Source organism: Anguilla anguilla, chromosome 4 (genome assembly GCF_013347855.1).
Source record: "Anguilla anguilla isolate fAngAng1 chromosome 4, fAngAng1.pri, whole genome shotgun sequence".
NCBI lineage: Eukaryota > Metazoa > Chordata > Actinopteri > Anguilliformes > Anguillidae > Anguilla > Anguilla anguilla.
The window spans coordinates 2,992,532-3,015,033 of NC_049204.1; the positions used below are offsets into that span (position 1 = coordinate 2,992,532).

The following is a 22,502-nucleotide window of genomic DNA, read 5'->3' on the forward strand; positions in this document are numbered from 1 at the left end:
GTGCACCCGCGGGCGGTGTGCCATGACGTTTCTTCAAAGGAAGTGTTTTATGTGGTTAGGGAGGGGTCTTCTATCTGACTTCGCAAAGAAAGTGCAGCGGCAATATGTATTATTAAGTCCTGATTGTTATAGTTATAAAGAAATTCCACACCGCGGTTGGCATTGTTTACTTTATATTTTTGAAATAAGACGATGTTGTAAATTTGCGGCGAGTAACCAAAGGAGGTGGACGATTTATACTTAAGTTTGCTAAGCGGAACAAGAAACCAGCTTAGTCGGTAAGTAGCTAGCCTACACAGGAAAAGTAGCAGCGAGCTAGCAAGATGTTGACTTCTGGAACAATGTTTTTAAAAATCTTACGGTTAAAATGTAAGCACTAATTTAAAACGCATACACCACATTACATTGTTTTTTACGGTGTATTATCTTCAAACGTTTGAAAGTTTTCGCTGTCGTCAGTAGGCTATCAGCTTGCATGGCATGATGTTGGTTTCGCTTTTAATTCGTCTTGGGAGTATGGGGATACTGCTGTCCTGTCATGTAGCATGTAGCGTTTCGTCTGTTTTATTTTTTACAGTCTCTGGTTTAAACAGACACAAATACGATGCATTAGGCCAGTGGTTTTCAACCCTGGTCCTGGGGGCACACGGTGTATGCTGGTTTTCGTTCCAACCACAGTTGCGATCTCAGAATTTTAACAAGCTATTATTTTTCCTTAATTAGGTGCTTCTCGTGTCAGAGGGATTATTTGCCCACTTAAGCCACCTTGTGTCAAAAATAGCTATGCATGCCATAAAGAATAAGAGTCCCACATTCACATTGTGCTATATTGCAGACGATTACGTAAAGAAGTTAAAAAACTTTTTAACTAATCAAAATAAAGACTGAGGCAAATCAACAGGTTCCTAATTGGGGAAAGTGTGGACACCTGGCCACTAAATCTAATCATTTGATAGATAACGAATTCGAAAACAAAGAACATGATAACGAGTCAAACCTGTATTGTGCTAATTAGTTTAAGGGAAATATGCGCTTAAAGCACTTAAACACATGTATTCAGCAACCTAATTAGGAGCCTATTAATTCCCCTTGTTAATTTGATCTGTTAAAAATGTTACCTCTTTTTAAGTGATCGTTTGCAATCACTTTAAAATAATTCCTTTTAACATGAAAAACACCTAATTAAGAAAAATTAACAGCTTGTTAAAATTCTGAAATTGGAACTGTGTTTGGAACGAGAACCAGCATACACAGTGTGCCCCCAGGACCAGGGTTGAAAACCACTGCATTAGGCTACTTGTACCAATCGTCATTTGAAGTTTTATCACTTTAATGTCCACGTGTTCTGTCCGGAACTTTAACTCTTGTCCAGTTTCCTAGTGCAATGACACAGTGGTTAGTAATGATTGGCATGTTCTTTTTTATGTTTTCAAACTAAGGTCATATTTTGGGCATCAATAAATTGCCAACATGGACTAACACGTTTTAGGTTTCAAGTCTTGTTTATCATGGAACAAAATTATTATTTTTTCTATAGTTAACATGTTACCAGTGGCAGTCCTCATATTGAAAAAATTGTATTGTGTATTACAAAGAACATGGCTAGTGGCTTCTACTGTGAGTCTCACCATAATGATACAACTATGCCTTACTAATGTGGCACAGCATTGCTGTTACAGTATTATTTGTGTAAACATACACCCCCCCCCCCCCCACACACACACACACACTCACTATGTCTCTCTCTCTTTCTGTGTAACAGGTCCCATGAGCACTAGAAGTGTAAACGGCTGTACGTGTTTCGAGGAAGACTAACAGCTGTTTGCATCAAGGTGAATCCTGTCCTGAGCACCAGGGATAGGGGTATAGGGGAAAGGGTTCTTCGCCTAAAGCAGAGTTAAGCCCCACAAACGTGCGCGCGCACGCGCGCGCTCACACACACACACACACACACACACACACACTCAGCACTGCGCCCTCCGCCACCATGTCCCTGGTGCTGAAGCAGGTCTTCAACAAGGACCGGACGTTTCGGCCCGTGCGGAAGTTTGAGCGGGGAACGCAGCACTTCGATCTGTACGAGGTGCTGAAGGCGTCGTCGCTCGACGTCATGCTGGACTTCAAGCAGGCGGTGCAGCTGCCGCACGGCGAGGGCCTTCACGACTGGGTGGCCGTGCACGTGGTGCACTTCTTCAACCGCATCAACCTGATCTATGGCAACATCAGCGACTCCTGCACCGAGCAGAGCTGCCCCGTGATGTCCGGCGGGCCCAAGTATGAGTACCGCTGGCAGGACGACGGCAAGTACAAGAAGCCCACCGCCCTGCCCGCGCCCAAGTACATGAGCCTGCTGATGGACTGGATCGAGGTGCAGATGAACAACAAGGACATCTTCCCCACCAACGTCGGTAATGATGGCGACCGTTTATGTTGATGTAGCGCCTTTCCTCTTTGTCTGTGCTTTGTGAAGGTGCAGCACTTCGATGCTGAAGAAACCCACACTAGATCCTTCAGTCATTCAAAACTACCGCCCGGTATCTCTCCTCCCTTTCCTATCCAAAACACTTGAACGTGCTGCATCTAACCAACTCTCTGCTTTCTTCTCTCACAACAACCTGCTTGATCCCCACCAGTCTGGCTTCAGGCCTGGCCACTCGACTGAGACTGCACTCCTCTCGGTCAGTGAGTCACTCCATGCCGCACGAGCAGCCTCCCTCTCCTCTGTCCTGATTCTTCTAGACCTCTCCGCTGCATTTGACACTGTGGAGCACTCTATCCTCCTGTCCTCCCTGGCAGCATCAGGGATCTGCGGCACAGTCCTTGACTGGATTGAGTCTTACCTCTCTGACCGTTCCTTCCAGGTTGCCTGGGCGGGTAAGGTATCACCACCCCGTCCCCTCGCCACCGGAGTTCCCCAGGGCTCAGTCCTCGGTCCCCTTCTCTTCTCCTTGTACACCAAATCCCTTGGCCCTGTAATATCTGCCCATGGCTTGTCCTATCACTCCTATGCCGTCGACACGCAACTCTTTCTCTCCTTCTCCCCATCGGACACACAGGTCCCTGCCCGCATCTCCGCTTGCCTGAGGGACATACAGAGCTGGATGGACAATCACCACCTGAAGCTCAACCCGGGAAAGACGGAGCTAATCTTTATTCCTGCTCTATCCTCTCCCCTCCTCGACTTTTCCATTTCCCTAGGGGACACCTTAGTGACATCATCACCCTGTGCCAAGAATCTCGGAGTGGTGATGGACAACAGGCTGTCCCTCTCCAAGAACATCGCAGCAGTAAGCCGGGCATACAGATCTGTCCTGTATAACATCCGCAGAATCCGCCCCTTTCTCACCACCTACTCAACCCAGCTCCTGGTCCAAGCAATGGTTCTATCCCGCCTGGACTACTGCAACTCTCTTCTGGCTGGACTACCGGCATCTGCCACCAGACCCCTGCAACTAAAGCCACTTTAAACTTTTTGTTTTGTGATCTGGCGTAGCCGTGAGACTGAGGTCTGGTTGAGATTCCAGACCCGGTTAATAGCTGCCTCGTTATTATTCGTAATTATTCACGCCCCGGCGGCGTGGAGTGACTTCAAACGGTGCGGTGTTCTCACTGAGTATACCGACAACAGTGTTCGTGGATATGTTCGCCGGTGGTTCTCAATCCTGAAGTTCTTTCTTCTTACGGAGTATACTGCCAGCTTGAGCCGTACTCGCGACTACGACCACCATCAGACCTCTCTTCATAAGAGACGGACTGAGATTTTAAAATAGCCTCACCAAATAAACCTTGGGTGGACAAAACCTCAGTGACTCTTGCAAGAATCTCTTTCTTTGTGACATCACCACAGACATCCAAAGAATAGTGGGCGGCTACGCTCAGCAGCTCCTCCTTATTCAGCCGGTTGAGAACTGGCTGCCTAGGATTTGCTACAAAATCCGCCAAGTCAAATTTAGACGTGGTTAAAGATGCGTTGAGCAGAGAAAAATACCCACAGAGACAAACTCAAAAAGGTCAAACGGCACGAATAACACAGAAGCGCACCATACAAAAGCGACTACTCAATGTGGTGCAACAAAGTATCAGTACAAGGTACCAGCAGATACGAAGGTACACGGATCTTTGGCTGTGATTCATTGTATCAGACAAGGCATTTAAAGCCACAGAAACAGCAGAACGAACAAAAGCTATTGCACGGAAAAAAATAAATGGCACGCAAACAATCAAATCCAAAAACATGTTACGTCCCAAGACTGCCGAGTTTCAGTAACCGGCTGTCAGCCCATAGCCAAACACATTTAAAAACACCACAACGTTTGCCAGAATACAAAGGATATATTTATTACAAAACCCAATAACCTAATACAATACAAACACCCACAAACAAACAGGTAGACAGGACAGAGCCAGCAGATCTAACCTAACACTCACTGTCTAAATGTACATAAGTTCTACCCTCACTACCGGGGAGGATGGGACAAGGGAAAGATCAAATTAAAGGTGAGAAAGGGGGAAGTGAGTCTTCCGGTCCGCTGCTACCCTACCCTGACTGACTACAATAAAAAGGTGCAAAAGAAAACCTTACCACACGGTCTATGAAGTATGCAATGTGATTTTTTGACAAAGAACAATGTTGACTGTTAGACAAAACAAGACAAGACACAGTAGTCGCTGCTTGTAGCGTCTCTACAATAACAAAGAATGAGAGTCGGTAGTCGCTGCTTGGTAGTCGAACAATGAGAGAGAGCGAGACGTCCCGAATCGCCATTTTTTATGGGGGAGTCAATTACGGCAGTCTGCACCCGGACCTGACCAGTGCACACGCCTGTGCGCACACCCGCTTCAGCCCGCGGAGAGAGCGACTCCTACTGGACAAAAGATAAATTATTACAAAACTAATTTCCGCAGAAATAATAACCAGGAACACATAACACCTACCATGCATAAAAACATAAAAACGCTCATCAGTCACCCACTTCTATTTATAATGCCATCATAGCGCGGAGTGTTTAAAACCATAAAGCCACCTCTCCATTTTTTTGTTTCTTGTCAGCGCATCACCGTTGTTTTTGCACTCATTCTGATATGTCGCCTAAATGGTTTTTTACATTCATTCGGCTTAAGGCGCTTCGCAAAATCACTTAGGCGCTGCGCCCTAGCCTTTCTATGGTAGGGAAACCCCTGTAATGTAACAAACCACGGCTTGATGGTTATTTATGCGAGTTATAAATCCTACATTTTTAAACTCGTTGTGCTCTGCATTGGACCAGTCTGGCCATTTGATGTTGTACTTCAGTTCCCATAAAGCATCTCTCCAAAATCCCCTAGACGTCATAAGCAGTGCCTTTGCTTGAGGAACTGTGGGAGCTTGAGGCAGGGGTAATGTGGGTGTGCCTGGGTAACCTGTCTTTCAAAGTGAAGTGTGAAGGATGGGACCATTATAAGTGCCCACACATGTCACTGATTCATGTTTGAATTGGCTGAGTGAACGATGTGTTTACTTTTGGTATTTTTCTGGACAGACCTTTGTGTGGTTTGTCTTAATGTGGGGAATACCCAAAGTTTTGAGCTTGATGATCCAACCCATAATTTTCCATTCGCTACACCTTTTCAGGTTTTTATTACCGTTTGTTTCAATGGCCAGTCCAGCACCTTGTTGGGCCAGAATTACCCCCCCCATCCCCCCACCCCAGGGCATGATTTGGGCACGCACCCCCTGGCCGGTGCCTGAAGAGCACCATCTCATCAAGCAGGGCATTAGCCCCTTTTGCTCCGAGTGTCGGCTGAATTTTTGAGTGAATATTTCCATTAAGATGTCTGTGTGTTTCTTCCTTTGGCACACACTGTACTTGCTGTTCTGTGCCTTCATTCATGGTGTTATTTGATTTTATTTTTTAAGGTACTCCTTTCCCCAAGACCTTCATGCAGGTGGCCAAAAAGATCCTGTCGCGCCTGTTCCGCGTGTTCGCGCACGTCTACTTCCACCACTTCGACCGCGTGTCCCAGATGGGGGCGGAGGCGCACGTCAAAACCTACTACAAGTCCTTCTACTACTTCGTCACGGAGTTCAACCTCATGGACCACAAGGAGCTGGAGCCTCTGGTGAGTGAGCAAGCGAGTGAGTGAGTGAGGGATAGATGGACAGAGAGAGGGATGGAGAGATGATAAGGGATTACATTTCTGTAAGTTTGTCTGTTTCCCACTGATGCTGGCTTCATAATTAAAAACACTTACTGTTTTTAAAAGCATTATGGGTAATATTGAATGCTATTCGCAGGGCATCCAGAATCTCGTACCCCTGGCCTCTCCATCACAGCAGGGCACGTTCCTGTGACAGTAAAGCTGTATTTACTGGCTCTCTGCTCCTGCAGTGAATGCACAGCCATGAGACAGCTGCAGAGGGTTATTTACACACTAATACAGGTTCATAAGCCCTGCTCTGGGTGGGGACGGGTATGTTTATGTCAGAGAGCAGTGTAGGGTGTGTGTGGTGATGTGTGTTTATGTCAGAGAGCAGTGTAGGGTGTGTGTGGTGATGTGTGTTTATGTCAGAGAGCAGTGTAGGGTGTGTGTGGTGATGTGTGTTTAAGTCAGAGAGCAGTGTAGGGTGTGTGTGGTGAAGTGTGTTTATGTCAGAGAGCAGTGTATGGTGTGTGTGGTGATGTGTGTGTTTATGTCAGAGAGCAGTGTAGGGTGTGGCAATGTGTGTGTGTTTATGTCAGAGGGCAGTGTAGGGTGTGTGTAGTGATGTGTGTGTGTTTATGTCAGAGGGCAGTGTAGGGTGTGTGTGGTGATGTGTGTCTGTTTATGTCAGAGAGCAGTGTAGGGTGTGTGTGGTGATGTGTGTTTATGTCAGAGAGTAGTGTAGGGTGTGTGTGGTGATGTGTGTTTATGTCAGAGAGCAGTGTAGGGTGTGTGTGGTGATGTGTGTGTGTTTAAGTCAGAGAGCAGTGTAGGGTGCGTGTGGTGATGTGTGTTTATGTTCTAAAGCAGTGTATGGTGTGTGTGTTGAAGTCAGAGATCCCTGGTCTTAGCCCTGCAGGAACACAGGCTGACCACTTCTCATTTTCACCTTAAAATCGGCAGCCAGTTCAGATCCAGGTGGGGTGAGTTAGGTGTGTACTCCTCTGCTACAGTCAGTGGGTTAAGTGATGAGTTCTTTGCCTAAAGCAGAGTTAAACCCCACAAACGCACGCGCGCTCACACACACACACACTCACTCACACACACTCAGCACAGCGCCCTCCGCCACCATGTCCCTGGCGCTGAAACAGGTCTTCAACAAGGACCGGACGTTTCGGCCCAAGCGGAAGTTCGAGCCGGGAACGCAGCGCTTCGAGCTGCACAAGAAGGCGCAGGCGTCGCTCAACGCCGGGCTGGACCTGAAGCAGGCGGTGCAGCTGCCGCACGGCGAGGGGCTCCAGGACTGGGTGGCCGTGCACGTGGTGCACTTCTTCAACGGCATCAACCTGATCTACGGCATCATCAGCGACTCCTGCACCGAGCAAAGCTGCCCCGTGATGTCCGGCGGGCCCAAGTACGAGTACCACTGGCAGGACGACGGCAAGTACACCGCCCTGCCCGCGCCCAAGTACATGAGCCTGCTGATGGACTGGATCGAGGTGCAGATGAACAACAAGGACATCTTCCCCGCCAACGTCGGTAATGATGGCGACCGTTTGTGTTTATGTAGCGCCTTTTCCTCTTTGTCTGTGCTTTGTGAAGGTGCAGCAACACACAGGTAACGCAAAGTGAAACAGGAATAGGATTTGACACCGAGCACTTCCCCCCCCCCCATTATTATAGACAAGTTGGTGAGGAAAAACAATAAAATGATTTGTAAAATGCATTATGAAAAGAAAAAATTCAATAAAAGGCCTGGAAGAAAGAGAGAGAATGTGTAATGAAAGACAGGGGGTCTCAAACTCCAGTCCTGCAGGGCTGCACTGTCTGCCCTGGGTTTCTTTGTCTGATTACGCACCTCAGTGCTTAATTTAAGTCGTTGATTTGCTAAAGAGTCCTCGCGCCTTGTTTGCGAGGCTTAAACTGACTGCCGTTTGAGTGGAAGCCACAATAACCTGTGGAGCGCGTGGCGCCCGGAGGACTTGCAGAGTTTAAGTTGCAGATGCTGCTCGTCCGTCAGGACCGGAGTCTTACGTCACGGTTGAGAGTTCAGAGGGCTGAATTCGCATGCTATTGTACGGAGAGTCAACGCCAATCTCTCTTCTGCAGAGATGGGAATTCTGTGAGTTCCCGCATGTTTGATGAATGGTGCTACTCGTTTCAGCAAGTCATCAAAACGCTTAGCACACATTCGGAAATAAGAGAAAGTGGACCCCCTCGTCTAAACTCGCATTTGCCGAATGTACAGACAAAACTCTACATTCTCCGTCCTACTCTGATTTAGAGGGCGAACGTACCATCTTCGCCTTTTTTTCTTCTTTTGCATAGCTACACAAACTAAAGCCACTTTAAACTTTTTGTTTTGTGATCTGGCGTAGCCGCGAGACTGAGGTCTGGTTGAGATTCCAGACCCGGTTAATAGCTGCCTCGTTATTATTCGTAATTATTCACGCCCCGGCGGCGTGGAGTGACTTTAAACGGTGCGGTGTTCTCACTGAGTATACCGACAACAGTGTTCGTGGATATGTTCGCCGGTGGTTCTCAATCCTGAAGTTCTTTCTTCTTACGGAGTATACTGCCAGCTTGAGCGCTCACCAGTCACCCACTTCTATTTAAAACCATAAAGCCACCTCTCTGTTTTTTTGTTTCTTGTCAGCGCATCACCGTTGTTTTTACATTCATTCTGATATGTCGCCTAAATGGTTTTTTACGTTCATTCGGCTTAAGGCGCTTCGCAAAATCACTTAGGCGCTGCGCCTAAGCCTTTCTATGTTAGGGAAAACCCTGTAACAAACCACGGCTTGATGGTTATTTATGTGAGTTATAAATCCTACATTTTTAAACTCGTTGTGCTCTGCATTGGACCAGTCTGGCCATTTGATGTTGTACTTCAGTTCCCATAAAGCATCTCTCCAAAATCCCCTAGACATCATAAGCAGTGCCTTTGCTTGAGGAACTGTGGGAGCTTGAGGCAGGGGTAATGTGGGTGTGCCTGGGTAACCTGTCTTTCAAGGTGAAGTGTGAAGGATGGGACCATTATAAGTGCCCACACATGTCACTGATTCATGTTTGAATTGGCTGAGTGAACGATGTGTTTACTTTTGGTATTTTTCTGGACAGACCTTTGTGTGGTTTGTCTTAATGTGGGGAATACCCAAAGTTTTGAGCTTGATGATCCAACCCATAATTTTCCATTCGCTACACCTTTTCAGGTTTTTATTACCGTTTGTTTCAATGGCCAGTCCAGCACCTTGCTGGGCCAGAATTACCCCCCCCCCTCCCCGCACCCCAGGGCATGGTTTGGGCACGCACCCCCTGGCCGGTGCCTGAAGAGCACCATCTCATCAAGCAGGGCATTGCATATCTACATTTGCTCCGAGTATCGGCTGAATTTTTGAGTGAATATTTCCATTAGGATGTGTGTTTCTTCCCTTGGCACACACTGCACTTGCTGTTCTGTGCCTTCATTCATGGCGTTGTGTGATTTGATTTTATTTTTTAAGGTACTCCTTTCCCCAAGACCTTCATGCAGGTGGCCAAAAAGATCCTGTCGCGCCTGTTTCGCGTGTTCGCGCACGTCTACATCCACCACTTCGACAGCGTGTCCCAGATGGGGGCGGAGGCGCACGTCAACACCTGCTACAAGCACTTCTACTACTTCGTCACGGAGTTCAACCTCATGAACCACAAACAGCTGAAGCCTCTGGTGAGTGAGCGAGCGAGCGAGCGAGGGGGGTGGGGGGCAGGGTGGGTGGATGGGTGTGTGTTAGTGAGTGAGTGAGGGATAGATGGACAGAGAGAGGGATGGAGAGAGGATAAGGGATTACATTTCTGTAAGTTTGTCTGTTTTCCACTGATGCTGGCTTCATAATTAAAAACACTTACTGTTTTTAAAAGCATTATGAGTAATATTGAATGCTATTCTTTGGGCACCCCTGGCCTCTCCATCACAGCAGGGCACGTTCCTGTGAGAGTAAAGCTGTATTTACTGGCTCTCTGCTCCTGCAGTGAATGCACAGCCATGAGACAGCTGCAGAGGGTTATTTACACACTAATACAGGTTCATAAGCCCTGCTCTGGGTGGGGACGGGTATGTTTATGTCAGAGAGCAGTGTAGGGTGTGTGTGGTGATGTGTGTTTATGTCAGAGAGCAGTGTAGGGTGTGGCAATGTGTGTGTGTTTATGTCAGAGGGCAGTGTAGGGTGTGTGGTGATGTGTGTCTAAGTCAGAGAGCAGTGTAGGGTGTGTGTGGTGATGTGTGTGTTTAAGTCAGAGAGCAGTGTAGGGTGTGTGTGGTGATGTGTGTTTATGTCAGAGAGCAGTGTAGGGTGTGTGTGGTGATGTGTGTTTATGTCAGAGGGCAGTGTAGGGTGTGTGTGGTGATGTGTTTGTGTTTATGTCAGAGAGCAGTGTAGGGTGTGTGTGGCAATGTGTGTCTGTTTATGTCAGAGAGCAGTGTAGAGTGTGTGTGGTGATGTGTGTGTGTTTATGTCAGAGAGCAGTGTAGGGTGTGTGTGGTGATGTGTGTTTATGTCAGAGGGCAGTGTAGGGTGTGTGTGGTGATGTGTGTTTATGTCAGAGAGCAGTGTAGGGTGTGTGTGGTGATGTGTGTGTGTTTAAGTCAGAGAGCAGTGTAGGGTGTGTGTGGTGATGTGTGTTTATGTCAGAGAGCAGTGGAGGGTGTGTGTGGTGTGGTGATGTGTGTTTATGTCAGAGGGCAGTGTAGGGTGTGTGTGGTGATGTGTGTTTAAGTCAGAGAGCCGTGTAGGGTGTGTATGGTGATGTGTGTTTATGTCCTAAAGCAGTGTAGGGTGTGTGTGGTGATGTGTGTTTATGTCAGAGAGCAGTGTAGGGTGTGTGTGGTGATGTGTGTGTGTTTAAGTCAGAGAGCAGTGTAGGGTGTGTGTGGTGATGTGTGTTTATGTCAGAGAGCAGTGGAGGGTGTGTGTGGTGTGGTGATGTGTGTTTATGTCAGAGGGCAGTGTAGGGTGTGTGTGGTGATGTGTGTTTAAGTCAGAGAGCCGTGTAGGGTGTGTATGGTGATGTGTGTTTATGTCCTAAAGCAGTGTAGGGTGTGTGTGGTGATGTGTGTTTATGTCCTAAAGCAGTGTAGGGTGTGTGTGGTGAGGTGTGTTTATGTCCTAAAGCAGTGTAGGGTGTGTGTGGTGATGTGTGTTTATGTCCTAAAGCAGTGTATGGTGTGTGTGTTGAAGTCAGAGATTACTCGTCTTAGCCCAGCTGAAACACAGGCTAACCACTTCTCATTTTCACCTTAAAATCGGCAGCCAGTTCAGATCCAGGTGGGGTGAGTTAGGTGTGTACTCCTCTGCTGCAGTCAGTGGGTTAAGTGATGAGTCACAGTGACAGCCGGGACGTCCTGTGGCTCCCTGGGCCCGGGTTCGACTCGGGGGGCCCCTCTGGGTAAAGGTGCCCTGTGTCAGCATGTCGGTGGGAACAGGACAGAATTCACTGGGATGTCGTCATGGTGATGTTGCTCCCTGCTGCGGGCTCATGGTGAAATTTCTGTGCCCGTGTCTCTCCTGCAGAAAGAGATGACATCACGGATGTGCCACTGAGAAATGGACCCGCCCCCCCCCCCCCCCCCCATTCCCAAACTTCACATTCCCGCCCCCCTCCAGGAACACAGCCGGACCACACGGGAGAGAAGACTGAAACAGGAAACGCAATCGGAGAGAAGACTGAAACAGGAAACGCAATCGGAGAGAATCTATTTTTGTAAACGTGTACTAAATGTGTAATAATCTTTTTAGCAGGAGAGCTTTTTAAGCAGCCTATTTTCTACTGTGTTTGAGAAGCGGAGAAGTTCTATTAGTGCCCAGCATACTGCAATCATTCTTTTCTTTTTTTTTGTGGTGAAATGTTTCTTTGATATTTTGTTGGGCCTTTCTGTTCAGTGTGAAGCATTATGACTTTTACATATTTTTTTAAAAAAGAAATATGTTTTTAAAAAGAATGTTTTTAAAAAGCACTCTTGAGATTCACACGCCTGCTACAACTGATTTAAGGTTTCGCTCCTGAACCTTAACCCAGCATCACCCAATCAGGGCAAACATACTCAAGCAAAGCTAGCCTTTATAAATGATAAATGATGCTTGCCATCCTAACCAGGTTATTGCCATTCCTTCTCCTTACAGGTTATGCAACAAACTTTTCCAGAGGCTCTAGAGATAGATAATCTGGGGTCAAGATTCAAGAATATAGGTCATCTAGAGTCTCAGTAGTCACAAGTTAATATTGTTTCACCTGTAATTGAGGGTTGGTTTTGTATATATTTTGGATTTTGTATGTATTTTATCCCTATTTTAATATGTAAGTTTAACTTTTCACAACATATATGTCTGTTCCATTGTAAAACTCTGAACTGCTTGTCTGTGTAATTGTATAAAAGGAACTCTGTACGGTTTGTAATTAAAAAGAATAATTATAATAATATAAATTATTATTGGTGTTGTTGTTATTGCTGTTGTTGTTATTAATAAGCAGTTATCACGGGGAGTTACGCTCGGTGTTGTTGTTATTGCTGTTGTTGTTATTAATAAGCAGTTATCAGGGGGAGTTACGCGGGCGAGCGGTGAGTCAGTGACCTGGTTGTCCCTTCTTTCTTCAGTCACGAGGAACGACCGAATTTCGCCAAGGTGGAGGAGAGGATGCGGGCCTACTACTACTCCACCTCCAAGAAGACGCCCCCGGAGGAGAAGCCTGGAGCCGCCGCTGCCTCTGCAGACCCGCTCGGGGTCTAGATCACGCCTCCTCAGTTCTCGGGGCGGGCTCTTTAGCGCCCTCTACGGGCGCCTCTGTGAATAACTGTATCTCAACCCTCCTCCCTCGCCCCCCCACCCCCGCCCGGTCCTGGGGGGTTGCAGGATCTGCTGGTTTGTCGCTATCCCCTTAAAATCGCCAGTTGGCCTCGGCCGAACGAAGCAGCTGAGGTCAGCTGACTGTGCAGCAGCCACTTTTAATTGTTTGGTTACGGGTTACGAGTCTAAAAAAAGAAAAGTTTTCCCCGCCATGGGCATAGATATAGATTTCGGGGGAGACGCAGGGTACATGTCCCCCTCAATATTTAGAACACGTGCATTTCCCCCCCCCCCCCAATAAAAACATGAAAGAAGCAGAGGACTTTTATTTCCACCATAAATTGATGCAGAAAATGCACAAGTTGGTGCATAAGAATTCACCAGAATGCAGGAAATGAAGTGTTTGACGCTCAAAATTTCCTGGGTGGTGGGGGAGGGGGGACCCCAGACCCCAGACCCCCCGCTTAACGTGTCCCCCCAGATGATGTTCAAACGAAACCTACGCCACTGTTCCCCGCAACCCATCGTGATTTCGGCTGAGATCCACTCGATGTGCTAAATCAAAATCAGTCGCGACAAAACCACATAACAAACTTGCGAGGCAGAGACGATGGCCGTGTCGCAGCGCAGCCACCTGTCTCAAACGGCCGCTGAAGCTTGTGTGCTGCCAGTGTTATTCTTTTTGTTTTGAACGGTCTTTCTCTGCAAACTTTTTATATAAGAGAAATCTTCTGGTAGGCTACATGGGGGGTTTAAAAGTTTAAACGTCTCTTCAAAGTTTTCACGCGAGAAGCATAATGCAGCTTTATCGTAAAAATGTTATGATTCTGGTAGGATGCCAAGTAGGCTATATAATTTTAATATTTTGAACGTATTTTTGCTTGGTCTTCAATAGCAATATAGTCTATCATGACTTAAAAGGTAGTCAGCGCACCTTTTTAAAAATGTTATGCTCCTTTAGATATTTTTAAATAGTTTGAGGTACACCTAGGCTGAGTCCTAAAACCTGAACTTGTTTTAACAACCATACTCCATGTAGCAGGGTTTTGGCTGGTTTAATAAATACATGGATATTCAGTTCAGCATGAGAAGCACCCTGAGCCAAAATCTTCCTGCTTTTTGTGTCTTATATTTGTTTTTTTCTCATGCAGATATATATTTAATTGCCTTTCTGAAATAAAAACTATGTGCGCATCATGAATCAAACTATTACAACTACTGATGTATTAACCTATTACTTTTCAACTGCTATGAAAACAGTTTTTTGTTTGAGTTCATTTGAACTTGTATCATTTTTTTGAAATTTTAATAAAAGTATTTCCATTAATTTCAATGTTTATGCATCTCTATTTCTTTTTGAGTTTGTGTGTGTGTGTGTGTGAGAGGGAGAGAGAGAGAGAGAGAGAATGTGTGTGTGTGGGCATGTATTACTATCTTTGTGAGAACCAAATGTCCCCACAAGGATAGAAAGATGAGGAAAATTATGCAAGGTGGGGACCTTTTGCTGGTCCCCACAAGTTCAAGAGGCTGTTTTAGGGTTAGGACTTAGGGTTAGGGTTAGGGTTACAATTAGGTTAAGGTTAGGCATGTAGTGGTTGGGGTTAGGGTTAGAGTAAATGGTAAATGGACTGCATTTATATAGCGCTTTTATCCAAAGCGCATTACAATTGATGCCTCTCATCACCCATTCACACACACACTGCACACACCAACGTTGAAAGGCTGCCATGCAAGGTACCAATCAGCTCGTTGGGAGCAATTAGGGGTTAGGTGTCTTGCTCAGGGACAGGGAAACTTCGACACGCCCAGGGCGGGGGATCAAACCGGCAACCCTCCGACTGCCAGACAACCGCTCTTACCTCCTGAGCTAGAGGTTACGAAATGAATGTAAGTCAATGGGAAGTCCTCACAAGTATAGCAATATGAATGTATGTATGTGTGTGTGTGTGTGTGTCTGTGCATGCATGTGGTTGTGTGCATGTTCATAGAAATTAACCAAATTTAATTCAATTAAATAACAAATCGGATTCAAACAGCATGAAAATGCATGTCCCATATCGCATGCTTGTTGCTTGTTTAAAAAGGAACAATGTGATTTGGGAAGGTTTAAATGGAGCCTTTCGTTAATTTAACCAATGTTGCTGTTTTTTTACTGCAAGATAATCTAGTGCTAGGCACAAATGTACTCATTAAAACTTAATCTTTTTTTTTGGGGGGGGGGGGGGGGGGGGGGGGGGGGGGGGTGGGGGTGGGATGAGTCTTACGCATTACGAGGCTATTCATCATGAAATGACTCCTAGGCCTACTGGACGTGTATATTTACATTCCTATTTACACTCAGATCCTTCAAGACCGTAACCTCGACAAATATCAAATTCGGCATTTTACTTCACTTAGCTAGTACACCAAGTAAATTACACCCTGTAGCCCACAGTGTTCGTGGCATTTAAACCAGTACGTATTTTTCAATCTTAACACAAAGCTGCTCGTCGGTATATATATACACAGCACATTTTTTATTAGCCCGAGGCTACACGAACTACTTAACTTTCTGTGAAAAAAAAACTTGACTGAATTAGGCTGCATAGGCTTGCTTCTTCCTCCAAAGACGAGCAGTCTGTGCACCCACGGGCGGTGTGCCATGACGTTTCTTCAAAGGAAGTGTTTTCTGTGGTTAGGGAGGGGCCTTCTGTCTGACTTCGCAAAGAAAGTGCAGCGGCAATATGTATTATTAAGTCCTGATTGTTATAGTTATAAAGAAATTCCACACCGCGGTTGGCATTGTTTACTTTATATTTTTGAAATAAGGCGATGCTGTAAATTTGCGGCGAGTAACCAAAGGAGTTGGACGATTTATACTGAAGTTTGCTAAGCGGAACAAGAAACCAGCTTAGTCGGTAAGTAGCTAGCCTACACAGGAAAAGTAGCAGCGAGCTAGCAAGATGTTGACTTCTGGAACGATCTTTTTAAAAATCTTACGGTTAAAATGTAAGAACTAATTTAAAACGCACACAACACATTACATTGTTTTTTTGCGGTGTATTATCTTCAAACGTTTGAAAGTTTTCGCTGTCGTCAGTAGGCTATTAGCTTGCATGGCATGATGTCTGTTTCGCTTTTAATTCGGCTTGGGAATAGGGGGATACCGTTGTCCTGTCATGTAGCATGTAGCATTTAGTCACAAAACGATGCGTTAGGCTACTTGTAGCAATCGTCATTTAAAGTTTTATCACTTTAATGTCCACGTGTTCTGTCCGGAACTTTAACGCTTGTCAAGTTTGCTAGTGCAATGCCAATGAAGGAAATGAGTCATCTTAATTACACAGTGGTTAGTAATGATTGGCATGTTCTTTTTTATGTTTTCAAACTAAGATCATGTTTTGGGCATCAATAAATTGCCAACATGGACTAACACGTTTTAGGTTTCAAGTCTTGTTTATCATGGAACAAAATTATTATTTTTTTCTATAGTTAACATGTTACCAGTGGCAGTCCTCATTTTGATAAAATTGTATCGTGTATTATTACATTACATTACATTACATTCATTTAGCAGACGCTTTTATCCAAAGCGACGTACAAAAAGTGCATTTTCATGATCGTAGACAACTGCTGAACACGGGTTCAGTAAGGTACAATTACTTATTTTGTAAAGCTATTTCTAGCCGAGAACAAAGAACACTATCCTGGTCTGACATCTGCAAAGCCAAACTAGGCAGAAGAATAAGCTACAGTATTAGGACGAATACAATTTACCAAGAAGTGCAGGGAAGGGGCAACATGTAACAAGTGATAGGAAAAGGGTATTATAAAGAACATGGCTAGCGGCTTCTACTCTAAGTCTCACCATAATGATACAACTATGCCTTTTACTAATGTGGCACAGCATTGCTGTTACAGTATTATTTGTGTAAACATACACCCCCCCCCCCTACACACACACACTCACTCACACTCACTCTGTCTCTCTCTCTTTCTGCGTGACAGGTCCCATGAGCACTAGAAGTGTAAACGGCTGTACGTGTTTCGAGGAAGACTAACAGCTGTTCGCATCGAGGCGAATCCTGTCCTGAGCACCAGGGATAGGGGTATAGGGGAGAGGGTTCTTCTCCTAAAGCAGAGTTAAACCCCACAAACGCGCGTGTGTGCACAAACACTCACACACACACACACTCTCACTCAGCACAGCGCCCTCCGCCACCATGTCCCTGGCGCTGAAGCAGGTCTTCAACAAGGACCGGACGTTTCGGCCCAAGCGGAAGTTCGAGCCGGGAACGCAGCGCTTCGAGCTGCACAAGAAGGCACAGGCGTCGCTCAACGCCGGGCTGGACCTGAAGCAGGCGGTGCAGCTGCCGCACGGCGAGGGCCTCCACGACTGGGTGGCCGTGCACGTGGTGGACTTCTTCAACCGCATCAACCTGATCTACGGCACCATCAGCGACTCCTGCACCGAGCAGAGCTGCCCCGTGATGTCCGGCGGGCCCAAGTACGAGTACCGCTGGCAGGACGACGGCAAGTACAAGAGGCCCACCGCCCTGCCCGCGCCCAAGTACATGAGCCTGCTGATGGACTGGATCGAGGTGCAGATCAACAACGAGGACATCTTCCCCACCAACGTCGGTAATGATGGCGACCGTTTGTGTTTATGTAGCGCCTTTTCCTCTTTGTCCGTGCTTTGTTGAACGTGAAACGACACAGAAGTAACGCGAAGTGAAACAGGAATAGGATTTGACACCGAGCACCCTCCCCCCCCCCCCCCCCCCCCAATTATTATAGACAAGCAATAAAATTATTTGTAAAATGCATTATGAAAAGAGAAAATTCAAGAAAAGGCCTGGAAGAAAGAGAGAGAATGTGCAATGAAAGGCAGGGGGTCTCAAACTCCAGTCCTGCAGGGCTGCACTGTCTGCTCTGGGTTTCTTTGTCCGATTACGCACCTCAGTGCTTAATTTAATTCGTTGATTTGCTAAAGAGTCCTCGCGCCTTGTTTGTGAGGATTAAATTGCCTGCCGTTTGAGTGGAGGCCACAATAACCTGTGGAGCGCGTGGCGCCCGGAGGACTTGCAGATGCTGCTAGTCCGCTAGGACCGGAGTATTACATCCGTGACGTGAAAAAGGATCACTGGCGGTACAGCGACCTAACTGTGTTAGCGGATCACCCGGTCAGATAATGACGGCGTGTGGAAGTGCGCGCAGTTTCCTCCCGAGCGGATTAACGGACGATTCTAGAGCGAGGCTGTGTTTACATTAGCGCGGGCCCCAGTTACGCCTCGGCGGTTTTTTGCAGCGTTTACATTGCTTCCCAGGAGGCGCTTGTCGTGTGACGTGAGCTGGCTGTGTGTGTTTCACAATCTGTGAGCTGATATTCTCCGTTCCCCGGCCAGGTCAAAGGCACGGAAGTGTTTTATTTTTATTCCCGTGAGGCAGTTTGGGGCCGGGTATCCTCCTTGGACATGGCCATTAATTTTTGTCCCCTGTAGGGGGCGTGTCTGTATATACATACTAAAAACTTTCCCCCCTGTCAGGTCTCAGGAGGATATAGCTGACTCTGCAGTGATTAAATTGCTTATAATTTAGGGTAATTCCTGAAAGCCAGTAATAAATTCCCCTTGCACAGAATGCACTCAAAAAAGAATGACTTGCCGAAACGTGAAACCATATGCAGATGAGTGCAAACTTCCACCGTTGAAAGGCAAGCTTACTCAAATCCAAGTAAACACGTGAAGTACATAGGCAAAGAGCCAGAGAAATTCAGCTGCTCATTAACTGGGGCGGGGGGGGGGGGGGGGTGTCATCATTGAACTCGATGGCTGTTTTTTCAGTTTCATTTCCTGAATGGAATTGCAGTTGATGACCACAGCTATAATAAGTCAGTGCACTGCAGGGGTTGTGAACGTATAGGGCCGTCCTAAGCGTGTACGTGGCCCACACCCAGGTCACCGGAAGAGATGAAATCTCATTGGATGAACACGGAGTCCACGGAGTACAGGCTTCTTATGGAAAACCCGGCAACAGGAGGCATAAATCCCCTGTCGTTCATAGGCCTGTTTGTGGCTCCGCCCCCTCTCTCACTCCGGTATTTGACTGGCACCAGACGCAGGCAGGCTGTGGCTTTGAAACTGGGTCATATACAGCCTGTACAGTGCGGTATAAATAAGTATAGCTTGTGTCCTCATTTTCATTTGGCTAACCTCTGGAGCCGAGCCTAGCAGTCAGATGAGTTTCACTGTAAATGCGTCAGAGTCCTTTAGTAAACGGTTTCACTTGAGCAGTAAAGGTAACTATAGGCATGCAGAAATAAAACAGAATTATTAATACGAGCATTACCACTGAAGCTTTACATGGGAAAGGGTTCTTCATGCTATCGCTGCGGGTTTTTTTTTCCTGATGTCAGAGGCTAGAAGTGACATCATTAGGCGTTGGCTGAGGGTGGTTTCTGTGGCTGAGGTTAAAATGGGAGCATGGTCCACTTTAGCCCCACCCACCTGTGACATCCCCCAGCCACCTTCATCACCACTGACGGAGATGATGGCTAAATTTGTCAGTGCTGTCAGCAGTAGCCTGGGGAATATAGACATTCAGCGATCCCTTGGTTAATTATGCATGTGGCCGGCTGACTGCTTCACACAGGGGGTTTACTGATGTGTGACATGGCTCTCTTAAGGTGTGAGGTCACACATCCGTGATTAGAATGTTCTTAACTGAACGTTCTGACGCTGATGTCACAGTCACTTCTGGTGACTGATAGCAGTGGGGTTCTAGAACACTGACTTAGAACTTTGAAAAAAAACTTTTCAAATAAAAATTTAAAAAACCTCTTCAAAAGGTTAAATAGTGAGCAGTCGCAGGTAAAGAGGGAATTTGCCATGCTCTGTTCAGTCTCTTAAATCTTACTTTTGCTTGATTGTGGTGGTAATGTAACAAACTACAGCTTGATTGTTATTTATGTGAGCTATAAATCCTACATTTTTAAAATCATTGTGCTCTGCAAGGACCAGTCTGCCCATTTGATGTTGTACCTCAGTTCCCGTGAAGCATCCCACCAAAATCCCCTAGACGTCATAGGCAGTGCCTTTGCAGTGAACTGTGGGAGCTTGAGGCGGGGGTAATGTGGGTGTGTCTGGGTTACCCTGTCTGTCAAGGTAAAGTGTGAAGGATGGGATCATTATATTGACGTGCCAGAGTGCCCACACATGTATCAGTGATTAATGTTTGAATTGGCTGAGTGAGCGTTGACGTATGTTTACTTTTTGTATTTTACTGGACGGACTTGTTTCCACCTTTGTGTGGTTTGTCTTAATGTGGGGAATACCCACAGGTTTTGAGCTTGGTGGTCCAACCCATAATTTTCCATTCGCTACACCTTTTCAGATTTTTATTACCGTTTGTTTCATGGGCCAGTCCTGCTGGGCCAGAATTACCCCCCCCCCCAGGGCATGGTTTGGGCACGCACCCCCTGTCCTGTGTCATAGGAGCACCATCTCATCAAGCACGGCATTGCATATCTACATTTGCTACGAGTATCGGCTGCATTTTTGAGTGAATATTTCCATTAGGATGTGTGTTTCTTCTCCTTGGCACACACTGCACTTGCTGTCCTGTGCCTTCATTCATGGCGTTGTTTGATTTGATTTGATTTTTTAAGGTACTCCTTTCCCAAAGACCTTCATGCAGGTGGCCAAAAAGATCCTGTCGCGCCTGTTCCGCGTGTTCGTGCACGTCTACATCCACCACTTCGACCGCGTGTCCCACATGGGGGCGGAGGCGCACGTCAACACCTGCTACAAGCACTTCTACTACTTCGTCACGGAGTTCAACCTCACGGACCACAAGGAGCTGGAGCCTCTGGTGAGCGAGCGAGCGATGGGGGGGTGGATGGGTGTGTGTGAGTGAGTGAGCGAGTGAGCGAGTGAGTGAGCAACTGTGTGTGTGTGAGTGTGTGTGTGTATCTGTGCGAGTGAGTGTGTGCGTGCGCGTGTGAGTGAGTGAGCGACTGTGTGTGTGCGCGCATGTGTGTGTGTGTGTGTGTGTGTGTGTGAGTGAGTGAGGCATGGAAGGATAGACAGACAGAGAGAGCGATGGAGAGAGGAAAAGAGATTCCATTACTGTAAGTTTGTCTGTTTCCCACTGATGCTGGCTTCTAAAACACTGTGTTTTTAAAAGCATTATGGGTAATATTGAATGCTATTCGCAGGGCATCCAGCATCTCGTACCCCTGGCCTCTCCATCACAGCAGGGCACGTTCCTGTGAGAGTAAAGCTGTATTTACTGGCTCTCTGCTCCTGCAGTGAATGCACAGCCATGAGACAGCTGCAGAGGGTTATTTACACACTAATACAGGTTCATAAGCCCTGCTCTGGGTGGGGACGGGTATGTTTAAGTCAGAGAGCAGTGTAGGGTGTGTGTGGTGATGTGTGTTTATGTCAGAGAGCAGTGTAGGGTGTGTGTGGTGTGGTGATGTGTGTTTATGTCCTAAAGCAGTGTATGGTGTGTGTGTTGAAGTCAGAGATTACTCGTCTTAGCCCAGCTGAAACACAGGCTGACCACTTCTCATTTTCACCTTCAGCAGCCAGTTCAGATCCAGGTGGGGTGAGTTAGGCGTGTACTCCACTGTCAGTGGGTTAAGTGATGAGTCACAGTGACAGCCGGGACGTCCTGTGGCTCCCTGGGCCCGGGTTCGACTTCGGGGGGGGGGGGCTCTGGGTAAAGGTGTCCTGTGTCAGCATGTCGGTGGGGGAAGGGCAGAATTCACTGGGATGTCGTCATGGTGATGTTGCTCCCTGCAGCGGGCTCACGGTGAAATTTCTGTGCCCGTGTCTCTCCTGCAGAAAGAGATGACATCACGGATGTGCCACTGAGAAATGGACCCGCCCCCCCCCCATTCCCAAACTTCACATTCCCCCCCCCTCTCCAGGAACACAGCCGGACCACACGGGAGAGAAGACTGAAACAGGAAACGCGATCGGAGAGAAGACTGAAACAGGAAACGCAATCAGAAAGAATCTATTTTTGTAAACGTGTACTGTAATGATCTTTTTAGCAGGAGAGCTTTTTAAGCAGCCTATTTTCTACTGTTTTTTTTTTTTGGAGAAGCGGAGAAGTTCTATTAGTGTCCAGCATACACCAATCATTCTTTCCTTTTTTGGTGAAATGTTTTTTTTTTTTGTTGATATTTTGTTGTGCCTTTCTGTTCAGTGTGAAACATTATGGCTTTTACATATTACATATTTATGTGTTTTTAAAAAGAACGTTTTTTTTTTTTCACGCGCCTGCTACAACCGATTTACCAAATCCTTCGTTGCCGGTTGTGTGGCGCAGACCAACGAGTAGCTTTGGTAGTGTTGGTCGTGATGTCTTCAGAAACCTGACTCAGGAACTGATCAGGAACTGATTGGATAGCTATGGACCGCCAAAGATGGCCGTAGGGGGCTGCTCGTGCGGTGTGTATCCAGGGCGTGACGGGTGTAGCTTAATGCCCCTCACCAGCGTAGGATCATGGAGGTTTGGGCAGGCCTCGCTTCGCTACCCTGCTGTAATCGGTACTGAACCTTTTGTCCCCGGTTC

At 46.7% G+C, this 22,502-nt stretch overlaps 2 protein-coding genes across 8 annotated transcripts; both read left to right on the forward strand.

Annotated features, from left to right (window-relative positions):
• Positions 1-4: 4 nt before the first annotated feature.
• Positions 5-22,199, forward strand: LOC118225681 (MOB kinase activator 3A-like). 5 transcript variants are annotated; one of them, XM_035414495.1, is made up of 7 exons: positions 7-278; positions 1,763-2,408; positions 5,897-6,099; positions 7,272-7,659; positions 9,624-9,826; positions 11,667-11,708; positions 21,816-22,199. In XM_035414495.1, exons 2-6 carry the CDS (start codon positions 1,988-1,990, stop codon positions 11,694-11,696), a joined length of 1,245 nt encoding a protein of 414 aa, XP_035270386.1. In that variant the 5' UTR covers positions 7-278; positions 1,763-1,987; the 3' UTR covers positions 11,697-11,708; positions 21,816-22,199. The 5 variants fall into 5 exon arrangements, with proteins under 5 accessions (XP_035270388.1, XP_035270386.1, XP_035270385.1 ...); XM_035414497.1 differs by lacking the exon at positions 21,816-22,199 and having other exon boundaries at positions 5-278; positions 1,763-2,404; positions 5,896-6,099; positions 11,667-13,138; XM_035414494.1 differs by lacking the exon at positions 21,816-22,199 and having other exon boundaries at positions 11,667-13,138.
• LOC118225682 (MOB kinase activator 3A) lies at positions 15,585-22,199 on the forward strand. Of its 3 annotated transcripts, none has more exons than XM_035414501.1 (4): positions 15,585-15,835; positions 16,926-17,554; positions 20,583-20,786; positions 21,767-22,199. In XM_035414501.1, exons 2-4 carry the CDS (start codon positions 17,141-17,143, stop codon positions 21,794-21,796), a joined length of 648 nt encoding a protein of 215 aa, XP_035270392.1. In that variant the 5' UTR covers positions 15,585-15,835; positions 16,926-17,140; the 3' UTR covers positions 21,797-22,199. The 3 variants fall into 3 exon arrangements, with proteins under 3 accessions (XP_035270392.1, XP_035270390.1, XP_035270391.1); XM_035414499.1 differs by having other exon boundaries at positions 15,586-15,835; positions 16,926-17,558; positions 20,584-20,786; XM_035414500.1 differs by lacking the exon at positions 15,585-15,835 and adding an exon at positions 15,907-15,926 and having other exon boundaries at positions 16,926-17,558; positions 20,584-20,786.
• Positions 22,200-22,502: the final 303 nt, after the last annotated feature.